Source organism: Pavona decussata, unplaced genomic scaffold, assembly GCF_977016875.1.
Source record: "Pavona decussata unplaced genomic scaffold, jaPavDecu1.1 SCAFFOLD_134, whole genome shotgun sequence".
Classification (NCBI taxonomy): Eukaryota; Metazoa; Cnidaria; class Anthozoa; order Scleractinia; family Agariciidae; genus Pavona; species Pavona decussata.
In genome coordinates, this window is record NW_028145547.1 from 3,875,406 (window position 1) to 3,889,399 (window position 13,994).

The window sequence follows — 13,994 nt, forward strand, 5'->3', positions numbered from 1 at the left end:
TTTACTGACAAATAGTGACCACACCTGCATCTTACCACCGGGGGTAGCGCGCTTCTTAAAACTCTTGCCTAATTTCAGACCAAAAGATGAGATTTTCCCTAACCTATTTCAGACACGACTTTCCTGTCGATCGCATACAATCCAAATTCTCCAAATGATCATGTGAATCCCCTACAAACATACAAGTAGCTAAATCAGTGGAAAAAGACCGATATCAATGTGTGTAACTTGTGAGTAGGAGTTCGATAGGCCTTCCAATTTAACTCGTGAAAACGATAACCAATTTCAGACCAAGCCTCACCTTATTCAGCAAAGAGTGGCCACAATCTGTGCACTACATGTCCTTTTTAATCACAAATTTATAGAAAACATTATTATTATTATTATTATTATTATTATTATTATTATTATTATTATTATTATTATTATTATTATTATTATCATCATCATCGTCATCATCATCATCATCATCATCATTATCATTATTATTATTATTATTATTATTATTATTATTATTATTATTATTATTATTATTATTATTATTATTATTATGTGCGTCATGCATGAGAAGTTCTAATATCTTCATTTCAATTTACCATGAGGGGTCGTTTTTCATTACGAACGTATGACGTATTAGAAATTTTAATATAAAGCGCTGACCCAGAGATATTAAGCTTAAAGGATTGTTAAATACGACGACTCCTGAGAGGCGTTTCTTGTAATTGCGAAAGATTAAAAAAGCAATATTACGGAGAAAAGAAGCTAGTTGATAGATATAAAATTAGACATGTAAGTCACCTGGGGGAGGGGGGGGGAGGGGAGGGCTTGAAAATTCGACTCTCCTTTATAAGTTATGGATGTGTGAAGTTCCAAAGTGTATGGATATTTAGCCTTTGGTCTAATTGCCCTCAGCAATTGTTGTGTTTTGGACAACATTTCTGTCATCTGAGCTCAATAACTCAGCGCTTTTATATTAAAATTCTTAATACGTTAGAAATGAAAAACGACATCACGTGGCGAATTAAAAAGAAGATATTTTAATATCTTTTTAATCTTTAAAAAGCTCAAACCTTTAGAGCAGGCCAGGTATCTTTATTTTATGAAAAATGGACGCAATTAAGCTCAGACCCCCATATCTTGCGTACAATTGCGGGAGAAACAATTGAATTTTCTTCCCATCCTATTCAGCAATCATATCCTCCTAACTTTATCTGTAAAGACCATGTTACTCTTGTTGAGGCAGAAATTTGCTCACTGAAGGAAAAGGAAGTTATTGTCCCATGTGATCATGATTTAGGAGAATTTATATCGTCTATATTCTCAGTTCCCAAGAAAGATGGTAATGTCAAACTCATTCTTAATTTAAAGAAGTTAAATACCTTTGCTGTAAACTCACATTTTAAAATGGAGTCTATTTCTACAGTAATAAAACTTGCAACATCAAACTGTTGGATGGCCAGTTTGAACTTAAAAGATGCATACTATAGTGTGAAGATCCATCTTGATTTTCAAAAGTTTTTACAATTCTCTTCCAAAGGACGAAATGTGCATCTATTACAAAGGAATTTCTGAACTAAACTGGTTGTTATGTAACCTTGACAGCAGTTTTAATACCATACGTTGCCCTCCAGTAGACGTATCTCTGTATTCAAATGCATCCCTTCAAGGGTGGGGTGCAGTTATGAATGATAAATCAACAGGTGGGAGGTGGTTCCCCACAGAAAGTGAGCATCACATAAATTACCTTCAGCTGCTTGCAGCATGTTTTCCTCTCTAGTGTTTTCAGTCCTCCCTTTCTGGCATGCATGTTAAAATCATGATTGATAATACCTCTACTGTTGCTCAGATAAACAATATGGGTGCATAGTGAGGAATGTAATTCCCTTGTAGCCAGATCTGGGAATTCTGCATTTCCAGAGCTCATTATAATGGGCTACTGGCATTTCACAAAACATCCCTTGGCTTACAGCAGCCCATATTCCTGGGTCCTCCAATGTAATTGCAGATGGCGAATTTAGGCATTTTCATTCCCAAGATCAGAATGGATGCTCAATCCTGAACTATTTACCAGGGCCCTCAAGACCCTTAATTTCAAACCAGAGATTGATCTATTTGCCTCTCGACTGAATAAGCAACTGCCTGTTTTTTGCTCATTCAGACCAGACCCATGGTCATCATTCATAAATTCCTTCTCTATTTCATGGGCTAATAAGAAGCTCTACTATTTCCCTCTTTTTAGCTGTATCCTACAGGTGCTACAGAAAATCATTCAGGATCAAGCAACTTGTGTGATAGTAGTTCCCGATTGCCAACTTGTACTCAAGCGTGGTACCCACTGCTGACATCTCTCATCATACTTCCTCCAGTCAAGCTTCGTCTACGTTTACAGCACATAGTGCTCATTCTGCGTCAACCTCCTTCTTGGCAGAAAGGAATGTGAACATCAAAGATATTATGATGTCAACGGGCTGGTCTAATGAGACTACATTCCAACGTTACTTTCATAAACCAGCTGAAAATGTGTACAATTTTGGTGACACGATTCTGCATTTGGCAGACAACGACAATTAATCTTTTTTCTTCTTGACATGTAGTTAAGTCGTAAAGAATAGTATTATTGTCCTTACGACTTATGCTAACATCGGTATGTTGTGTTACACCAGTATTACATTTCCAGACTTGACTAATAAATTATGTTCATGCACACCTGGTTTCTTTGTATAACAATCTATGGCAGTGATGTCTCAATGATTGCCCTAAAATCTCGTACCAGTCCCTTACAACCTAGGCTGATGATGAAATAGAATTAGAAATTCAACGAGACTTGCCTGTAAGTTGAAGTTTGATTGTAATTCTGTGAATCATCGGCCGGGAGTGTAGAGAGTGGTACGCCCACCCCTTTTTCCAGCTTATATCCCCACCCTATGTGGTTTGGTAATCATTGAGGCAATCATTGGGCACTCTAAAGCCTGACTGATGCATTGCGCTACACTCTCTCGTACCACTCCCGACACTTCCGAATGATGATTCACAGAATTACAATCAAATTTCAAATTACAGGTAAGTCTCGTTTAACTTCTAATTTTACTCTGACTTCATGAGTAAAATTCTTATGAAAAGCTGTCTGGGAACTGCCTACTTGGTGTACTCAGAAAACTACTTCAAAAAGTAATGAAATCCCTAACACAAATGGGCATTGTGTTTTTAACATGGAATTAAAAGGCACTTCTGAATGTTAACAGAAAATTTAGAAGAATGGAAAAATATTTTACCCCAGCACAAGAGACACAAGAGCATGTGCTTCCCGGTGCGTCAAAGGTCTTATAGACTAAATACAAAATTCTTGAAATAAAAGATTTTAATTCCTGCCTTTCTAGGATACTATGGCTGCGTTCCCTTGATTGTATTCCAGAATAAGAATAATAATAATAATAATAATTAATATTTGTATGGCGCAAATTAACATGTGTATATGATCAAATGCGCCTAATAAGCGGAATAGTTGTTAGATTTCTCTTTTTGAGTAATTTTGGAGACATTTCTGCAAACGTTCGCTGACACATGATAATTTAAGAGCCATTTTGTATTCCAGTAACTTCAAAAACCTCTTGTGAGGGATTTCTTGTCATCATTGCAGGTATTCCTATCCCGGAATAGGGTCAATCGAACGCACCCTATATCTACTTTTCCCATATACTGTGCTATTTTAAAAACAGATTAAATATCTGGACACAATGATGTTGTAAGCTGGACAATGTGACTGTGTTTATTCTGCAATCTATCTTGAGAAAAATATCGCAATTATTTACACATAAAATATCAACTCACTGCTGTCACTGATTCTTTACGCCTGAGTACAGCATTACAGCGGTTTTCCATTGAGAGTCCAGAGTAATTCGTGTTTGCTTTGGTTTTGCTTCGACTTTGTTTTGTGATTGGTTAGCAAAACCCGCGCCACTTTTTCAACCAATGAGAAGCAAAACTAAAACAAACTATGACTTGCTCGCACACGTTTTCCCGCGCTTTTTTCACCAGTGACACCCATTTGCTTCGAGTTCTGATTAGTTCATTTCTCTGTTTGCGTTTCTTGTGACTGGTCAGAGTAATTACTTCGCTTTTGATTTTACGACACTCAATTGAAAACCGCTCTAGAGAGAGTTCGTGTTTGCTGTGCATTTGCTCTACTTTTCTCTGTGATTGGTCAGCAAAAATTACACAAAAAGTCACTTTCTCAACCAATGCAAAGCAAAACCAAAACTAATCGTGAGTTTGCTCGCACGCGTTTTCCCGAGCTTGACGCTTTTATGTATTTACTTTGAATGCTGATTGGTTCATTGCGCTCTTTACGTCTGTTGTGATTCGCCAGAGTAATCACTTTGGTTTTGGTTTTACGACGCTCAATTGAAAACCGTTCTAATGTAGAAATTTTTAACCAGCTAATTCAGCTGAAGTTTGATCAGGTATAAATATATTTCTTGGTTGACAAGTAAAAATTCACCGCAAGCCTATCTACGTTAACAGCATTAAAGCTTTTCGGCTTTAGAGCATCTAAACGAAAAATATGTACAAGAACAAAAACTGAATATAAAATACCTGCTCATGCTTGTTTTAAAACATGCTTTTATGCATAGTCTGCAAAAAATGTATCCACTCTACTTCCTAGAGAAAAAAAACAGACCGTCCTTTTTTATACAAAACAGCCTGATAACTTTTTTCCGTGTGATATATACATATATATACATAATAAAAGTTGACGTACACTGAAAAAAACAATACTCGGCATTATCGAGTACAATTTCTACAAAACTTCAACGCTGGTACGCTACTGTTTCTAATCTGTCAAAAATTCTCTGGCGTGAAAAGCTTGACTTCAAAACTACCAAGCATGTGTACACAGCCAAGCAACAACTGTCATTCTGTCTCAACAACTGTCAATCTTTAAACAGAGATTAACAAGAATTCAGCTACAATCAAGGACAAAAGATCTTGGGACAAATGTTACAAAGTCTTCCTATTAACTGCTATTAACTGTGACTTTCCAATGAATCCATGTTTTTCGTGTAAAGGCCATCGTACTAACACCACCCCTCCCCCCGAGACAATGTTGAAATCCACAAGTCATTTTTATTACACGAGCTCAACATTGTAATGGGGTGGGGGTCGGGGAACGGACACTTATCGTTTGTGGTACCGTGTCTCTGTCGCGTGCGTAGGGAAACATCGTCAATGCGAATTTGTCGCAACCCTTTTGTACTTGATTGTACTTTACTACTTTTTAAGAGAGTCTTGCTAATTTCTCTGTCCTCCGAATAAGCCTCTGGGGCTGTCAGCTGGGCGAATTCAAATTAGCCACAAACTTGAAGGTCTACAAATTTGACCATCCAAAGATGACAAAACTCGCGGCATGGAGCCACACAGGCCACCCAATTCTAGTCGCGTCACCACTTCTCTGTCCGGCCACAGCATACCCAATCGGGTTGCCACTTTCTTCTGCCTTCTTCTGGTTATAGTTGTTAATTTCATCTTTATTGGGTACCGGGAACTTGCAATCTGGAAACTGGTCCTCTGAACAGCAATCTATCTCGCAGTCCTTTATGTTCTTGATATCGTTGGGCCAGTAATTTGGACATTCCTTCATGCTACACTGCCGCCTTGTCCCACAATGCACACCTTCAGCTTCTACGAAACGCTCTTCCAATCGATCGCCCACCATCTGCGGCAGTTGGTATTTCGCTTTGAACTTGACGCATACCGGAAGTTTGGTTGCATTTGTTGTGCATTTTCGCACCGCCAAAAAGCCTCCATCCCGACTCTCGCACTTCTCAGCGTTCTTTGCTTGGTCACCTTTCCAGGAGACTTCGCCGGTAAAACCGAAGCAGGAGAAGCAGTACAGGTCGGAACTAAATACTGCAACAACAACAACAACAGCAACAGCAAAAAGATAGAGTTAGTAATTAATAACAAGTTGCAAGTAAGAACATTTAACAATTCAATTGACTACGTCATCTCAATATTTATTGGAAATACTTTGAGTTTCTACAAGGGCCCGTTTCATTGATGGCAGCTAAAGAATGCCTAACTTATCTTCCAGTGCACAGGCGATAAATGTCTACAGCTAGAATGGCCCAAGATGCAAACAGATACCAGTTATTTGAAAACGCCAGAGCGACGTTTTTCTAACTCACTTCTTTTGTATATTAGATGGAGCAGTTTTAAATTGAGTGTTGTTAAACCAAAAGCAAAGAAATTACCTGGCCAATAACGACAGACACAAACCGCTCAATGAACCAATCAGAATTCGAACCAAATGCATGTAACCGGCGTCAAGCGCGGGAAAACGCGTGCGAGAAAGTCACGACTGGTTATGGTTTTGTTTCTCATTGGTTGAGCTGTTAGTCGAAAAGAATTTTAAGGAAAGACTGAAGAAAACCAGAAATACAATTAACCTTTGGAAAGTCAGAAGCTGTCCATTTATGGTAAAGTTACTGCTAAATTAAAGCGAAAATTTTTTTTTCAGGCTTTCTTTTTGCAGTTGGTTAAAGAAGCAGTGTCACCTATTTGTGATGTTGCTTTGAATGGCGAAAAACACATTTGTATCGACAGAATCGTTACAATAATGGTTCAGTTTTGTTTACAATAACCCTAATACTACACAGAAACTAGTGCTAATTATCTTTGGCTGCGACCCAGGGGTGGCGACGATTGAAATGGAATGCAACTTGAAAAAAATCGCCAAATTTTCAAGTTCTTCCAATGTATTTTGGAGAAATCGCTCAAAATCTGATTATAGTTCGTTCTTCCCAGGAGAAATCACTTCATATTTTTTCTCATCGCTTCAAGAGCAATTTGATGTTAGCGAAAAGGTAGCTTGTCAAAAAAACTTGAGCAGTTTTGACCAAAACACGGAGAGATCTCCATGACAATGCCCCTTTAAGTTGATCATCATCATCATCATCATCATTTATTCATTTGCCTTAATAAAAATAGAAGAAATGGTCGAATTTACAATAATGGCGAGGAGACCTCAAGAAACCACCAGGCTTATAAGAGAGGCCACCTCGGCTGTCATTAATAAGTAGAAAATATGGTGCTGCGTAAGTGCGGCTTGGTCAATTCATGATTTTATAGATAAAAACTGCAACATTTTTTTTCTTAAAGGTGAAAAAACTAGATGAAGAAGTAACTGATATTGGGAGAGAGTTCCAGATTTTGGGACCTTGGTTAAGGACTGTAGTTGCTTAAGATTTGTTCGACAAGAATGCGATCGATAGTAGTTAGCTGTTCTGGTGCCATAATTATGCACTTGGCTACTTGATAAAAACAAATTCAGAAACATTGGAGGTAATAATAATAATTGTAAAATTGTAAAATAATAATTGATTTTGATAATAAAACATAAATTTGGCTATTTGAAATGAATTACCTTGGAAAATGTCTAAGATACCCACTATGATTTAGCAAACAGGGCAATACCTAATTTAGCAAACAAGTTGCGTACATAACTGCGATGGTTTCTCATTAATTTATTCTTTCATCAGCAGTTCAAATATGAATTTCACAAATTTCGCTTCCAAAACAAAAACGAAGAACAATTAAGTACATAATTGCCCCGGGCGTTTATCAAGAACGGCAAATGTAAATTCGGCAAATTTTTGACCACTAAACGCCAAACATGTGACACTTTTACATCTGACAAAGTTTGAAAGAAATGTTTCAAATTCTTACTTGTCAATCGAAGTGGATAGTATGTAACGAATGGGTTAAGCTGACAGGCAGCGAACTGTGTTCTAGAGTTACAGTTCACTGTTTTATAGCTACAGAGCGATATGAATTTCAGAGCTGTTAAAACCACAAGGAAAGAACTCTTCATGAAACAGTAACAACAAGAAATTTCGACAGCGTTACTCGGGGCTTCGTTTATCAAATGGAGTTTTTGCTAAAAAGAATGGGGGTTAACACTACTCCGAACTTTTCAAGCCAGCTCTGGTATCCCCGCAATCAATTTCTTATCAGCAGGATTGTCTGGAACAAACAGGCGTTCTCGAAAGATTCTCTGCACGTCGAACGAAACTACTGTACAATGACAGTAATTTTACGAAGACGATCAAATCAGTGATACACTACACCAAATATGTGCAATACGACCTTAATACCGTAAATTGATATTTATTTCAACAAGTGTTCAAACTGAGTTCCAAAGAAATTTAATTCTAATTGAATCTTCACCTGTAACAAATGAAATTCGTCGCTTTTCGAGAAAATTCCACCCAAGCTCAAGACAGCATGAACTTGACAGGAGCACCAGAAGAGAACATTCAAACAAAATATTTAAAACTGCCAGATGTTGTCTGCTGTGTTCCCGAATCGTTTTTTGTAAGCTAATGCAGATTGATCTGCTTGGATACTTTAGCTGAAAATTGCAGAAAGCTTTAGGAAACGGAATTTTACTGTTTCCCAAATTTACGAGCTGTTGTTCAGCTTTTCGAAAAAGCTATCTGACCTTTCTTCGCAAACTATAAACGACAAATTGAAAACGAAAGGAATTAGTTTCCCCGTGTGATGAAATTTTGAGCTGGCCTGACATTTTGCCGAAGAAAAGCTGCAGATTTTATCTACGACTAAATCCGAAATTCGTCCGAACAGATATCAACCGAAATCTGTAAAGTCCGTCGGTTGACCCTCACTTCTAGTACAGAGATGCTGTGTGGTCATCATTTCATTTCTTCTACTAGGCTTACGGTATTTCGCGAAACGAAACGAAACAAAATACTATAAGCCCTTCTACTGATTACTCGCGTTTCTACAGAAACAGAACGCTTGGCCTTCGTGCTCTACACAACATTTCAGGTTCAACAAATGAGCCATATCTCGTAGGCGTATCTGTGCATGAGATGACAAATAATTCCCCAGGGCAAAATTTTTCGGTCCGGCGAACTTTCAACAGGGCAGCTTCCTTGGTCAACATTTGTTGGACTGCAAACTTACGCAGATTTTGTGGATTGAAAACAACAATTGCATCTTGCAATTTGTTTTTTTTCTTAGCATAAATTGGTAGATACCAAAACATATTCTCAGTACTTAAATATTTATATGTGTTTTATAGTCATAACAAACGCGAATCCTTAAAACAAATCAACATATAAGTTCAATTAATTTGTGATTAAAATTAGTTTGTCCACGCCGCCAAAGTGAAAAAACTCGTTGTAGATTTGAAGAGGGAAAAATCACGGAGTTGTTTAAGAGAACAGATCTTCACCCCATTCACACTATTTTTAAATCTATTCAACACTGTAAAATTTACGAACTCTTGAGAGAGGTGTGGCGCCATTGTTTTACAAACGATGTAATATTGTTCAAAGTGACGGAAATTTCCATAAGTCATCACTACGCAGGGAAAAAGCCTCGATACGGGAAGCCATCGGTGTATTGTTTTCAACTCCAATGGGAGAAGATTAAAAGATGTACAGCGACTATTGCGCTGATAAGCCAGATCTCGTACGTCTTGTGTGATGACCAATCACTCGTAAACCTACAAGTAGCAAGGCCGGGAGCTTATCATTTATATTGATCTAGTCTGAGTCAAATACATAACAACACTGTCACTTTTGTAGAGACCAACTGGGCAACCTGACAAGAAATGAAACTTCTGCTGGGTTTCGATGGCCCGAAATTAATGTATTCATTCGATAACGCAGGTATCGTCTTGTTCTGCGGTCGAAAAACAGATTAATTACTAAAAGGTTAAAAGTGGTCACATTCCCGCTGAAAGACCGGAATTTTTTTTAAGGATGTTGATCCTAAAGTTGAAAAAGCTTGGCCCTGGTCAGATGCAGTGTCCAATACCTTTTCGCTCCTAGAAAGCTCTACCGTACCATGAATATCTCGATCTCCACGATTTAGACGCCATAATACTGCCTAACAACTGCGTGTTTCTTGACGTTGCAAAAATTAAGGTGTCTAAACTGGGCCTTACAAGGTTCAAAACATACTGATAAACATCGCTTTCGCTTCGGCCAAATGCATTTGGCATTCGCTCAAATGTCATTAAACCTCTCTTGCAAAAAGTGAAAATGTAGATTAAAAAACGAAAAAACAAGAAAACAGGCGACAAACGGATATATTTAATTTTACACTGTTGTAATTCGGTCGGTGTTTGTTGATGTCGAGAACCAGCCCAACTGGTGGGAACATCTTGATCCTTCTTCAGAAGATCAGCATTCGTCAACAAAGATCGATAGCCTCAAATCAGGGTGCACTTGTGAGGTCGATTCGTACGAGTGAAAGTTGTGCAAGGCAACAAGAATAGTAACGGTCAGTTCGTTTGAATCTCGTTATCGTCCGTTCTATTGTGCGGTTTTCGCAATCGGAGTGTACAATAGAGAATTGAAAATGATTTAAAGGCTGCGTAACGCCAATTTTCGTTTCCTTAGAATTTTAGAGACGGGCGCAATTAACTACTATTCCTATAAAATATGCAACACTTTGAAAACCGCTACAGTTATGCTTAAACCTGACATGGACTCGATAAGTCCTTCGGCCGCAAAAATTGTCAATATCGTGGAAATGCCACAAACACGAAATCGGATTTTATAATCTAAATCAATCGTCTTTGGGCGGTCGAGTTGTTCCAGTAACTATGTAAAAATTTCTGGAACATTCTATCCGCTACAATGAGACTGCTAGAAAGGTTATAGCTTCAGGCATTTATATTTATAACAAGTCGATTGCTAAATAATTCAGCAACATTAACCGGCATACTCGAAGAATATATCTCGTTTTAATATCCAGTGATATTCAGCCCGGTAGATAAATGCCTTGTTCAAGTGTATTGGCTTGTTTTCAAAGCAAGCACCCTGCACCGCAGTGTTCGTATGACCACGTTGATCGCAAACAAACTCCCCTTAAATATCTCGTTTAAAAATTGCAAACCATTCCATAAGAACGCTTACCTTCACTGAAAGTGAATATCGAAGCGAATATTATTGCATAGACCACTGTCACTGTGCTCAATCTCATCTTGTAGCCTTCCAATCTCAATCCCTCTGAACTTCAGGTTTATAGCAGACGGCAGATGGCTCGGACAATTATGTTTTGCGTGGCATTCGAGCCCCGACTGAGTCGACAAGTCCTCGCGCGAATGTTATGATTTGTGTGACGTCATCTGCTTGATCAAACCCCGTACGTACGTAAGACGACTTCAAGGTTGCGTAAACGCAAACAACGGTTTGCTTGTATTCTATTTTAATTTCCCTCGGGATATTTTTTAATCACCCCCTATGCAACGTTCTGCTCACAATTTGAACCAACCGCGTTTAATCTAAATCAACAATTTCAGTTTGTAAAATAGGCTAAGTAAAATACAAACTATGAACGGTCTCACTTCAGGAATCCGGCCCTGCTAGCAGAGCCTTTCTTTTGCTGTAAAGAAAAAGACAAAAGGAGGCTCTGCTCGCAGGGTGTTCAGGAATCAGCCCTTAGACGTAAACCTCGTGGAGGTCGATAAACGGTGCCAAAAGAAACCAGTACTCCATAACTAATTTGAATGGTCACACATCATTAGGTCTTCATTCAGACTCAAAAGTTAAAAGTACCGTGTGTACAGCATATTAAAAATAAAACACAAACACGTACTGCTCAGTCAGTAGATTTCACTTTTAATGGTCAAACGTTAGGGTTTTACCCATAGATTTGAAGTGAAATCCAATTCATGACTGAAGGTTTGAAGTTGCGGTTAACGTATTTTGGATCTTTTGCCACAACATTCCATTCCTTTGTCCGCTCAAGTACACAGCCATATCAGACAACAAGAACACAGAGCTGTTGCACCGACGGAAGGAAGTGCTTTTGCTAATTTTTTGAGCAATGTAAAGCATTCCGGACAAAACAAGTTTTTTGGGTATTGTGTTTGCTCGATCCCTTGTACGCTTCGACGTCGCAACTTGAGGTACCCCAAATTAATAACAAAGAATTTAATCAAGCATGGCAGCTTCTCACGGTCATGACAAACAAAGAAAGTATGTATGTTTTAAAATCACTCGAAACCGTCAAAACAATTCTCAAGTTTGTGAAGATTTGTCTCCCTTGGTACACTCATTTCTTTTTATATGAATTTGTTTTTGAAATTTGCGAGATTTTAAGAATATTTTTAGAATAAACCCAAAGGCTAAGATTTTGAAAAGAATCTAAGTTTGCGTGTTGAAAATTAGTAAATACAATGCAATTATGTTTTTACCTAATCCGTGTAAAATTCTTCCTTTCTCTAAACAGCAAAACTTGCCAATAAAACGATAAAAACCTGCACTAGCCAAACGTTCAATGCCAATGACAGTTCGATGGTTAATCTAAGAATATTTTCATCCTAACATTGGCAGAAAAATAAGAATATTCAGCCTGGACCGGAAAAAACAATGTTGTTATAAAAAGAAGAGTGTAATGAATCGCGTAAAAATATGTACGACAACTGAAACCGTTTCAGCCCGTCACTTGGCAAGACGTACACACAACCTCAAAAGAATTTGAAGAACGTGTTTTCATACAAATCCTCGAATTTTGACAGGTGTCTGTGATTCCGTTGGCATGAAAATTTTCACTGTTATTTTCTTCCATTCGGATTTAATCAAAAGTGTCCTTATTAAGCGGGTTAATTTTAAGGAAAATGTATGGGTGGGAACAAGAAAACTGTATGTGATAACGAGGTGTCCGGAAAAGCGGGATTCTACTCTTTGATCCTTTGGTATTGGAGCTTCCAACTTTGAAATCTGTTCCAATCCCCTCCATAAAACGCATACTTACTCCAAGAGCCTAACCACAAAAACAACAACTTTATCAGTTGTACTCGAAATCAGCGATATTAGATTACAAAAATATTGAATAACAATAGAGAGAAGTACTGGATGCCCGAAATAACCATGGGAAGAGAAAGACGATGTAGTTGTAAATACCGGTAGCGATGTAGATCGTTTATTTGTATAATCTCGCCTAAAGACCTCGCAACTTCAGTAAATAAGCAAAGCAAATAGAGTGAGAGCTACTGAGCAGAACTTTCACTCCAATTGTTTGGGTTTTCCAACTGATTACAAAATGATCCTTTTATCGGTTTTAAGCAGGGGCGAGACAAACATCCTCTTGTTTTCTATTTACAGGCGAAGGTACAACGGAAGCCAGTTTATCAACAAACCGTCGTGTCCTTATGTATTTTTGCCCATCTTATTATAAAAAGAGAAAGCAAATAAAATGAGAAGTAATGAGCAGAACTTTCGCTACAATTGTTTGTTTTTCAACAAGTTACAAAATGATCCTTTTTCTCGGTTGCTGCGTTGGGAGAGGTTTTTTTTTTCTACCAACAAACCGTTGTGTCAGTCCTGCATTCTTGCCCATCGTAAGAGAAAAATCATGAGACTGCTCTCCCAATTTTTTGCTTGTTTAAGTCGTTAATTGCCATCTCGACATGATTACATTTATTGCTTTTGTGCAGCTTCAAAAATGGAGATCTAACTGGAATATTCTAAAAAGAGAAAGCAAATAAAATGAGAAGTAATGAGCAGAACTTTCGCTACAATTGTTTGTTTTCCAACCAGTTACAAAATGATCCTTTTTCTGTTGCTGATCTGGGGAGAGAGGTGGTTTTTTTTAACCAACAAACGGATGTGTCATTCCTGCACTTTTGCCCATCCTTAAAGAGAAACTGCTCTCCTAATTTTTTGCTTAAGGGGGTAATCAGTATAAGTCGTTAATAGCCCTGAATTCAAAATCTCGACATGACAATATTTCAAGCTTTTTTGCAGCTTCAAAAGTGGAGATCTCACTGGAATATTCTAATCTTTAATATTTTTGAGCTTGCTAGAAAAACCTCAACAGTTCAAAGAAAAAAAATTATTTCAAGTTGATTTGACGTCGAATTGATTTTCATTTGGCAAAGATGCAAATCAAATCGGCAGGTTTGTCAATTGTCAACGGGCCTACGCGTTTACAAAACTTCAATGACCTTACTTAAG

General features: G+C 37.9%; 1 protein-coding gene across 1 annotated transcript; it reads right to left on the bottom strand.

Annotated features, from left to right (window-relative positions):
- Positions 1 to 3,738: 3,738 nt before the first annotated feature.
- Positions 3,739 to 11,124, bottom strand: LOC146467817 (uncharacterized). The gene is made up of 2 exons (XM_085125390.1): positions 10,950 to 11,124; positions 3,739 to 5,907 (listed from the first exon to the last, which is right to left on the bottom strand). The coding sequence occupies exons 1-2, from the start codon at positions 11,014 to 11,016 to the stop codon at positions 5,366 to 5,368; spliced, it is 609 nt and encodes a 202-aa protein (XP_084981516.1). The 5' UTR covers positions 11,017 to 11,124; the 3' UTR covers positions 3,739 to 5,365.
- Positions 11,125 to 13,994: the final 2,870 nt, after the last annotated feature.

Bases quoted from the DNA above. Each gene is read 5' to 3' on its own strand.
- LOC146467817 (XM_085125390.1), bottom strand. From the start codon at position 11,016: ATGAGATTGAGCACAGTGACAGTGGTCTATGCAATAATATTCGCTTCG. The intron at 5,908-10,949 runs GTAAGCGTTCTT...TTGTTGTTGCAG, and splicing joins GATATTCACTTTCAGTGAAG to TATTTAGTTCCGACCTGTAC.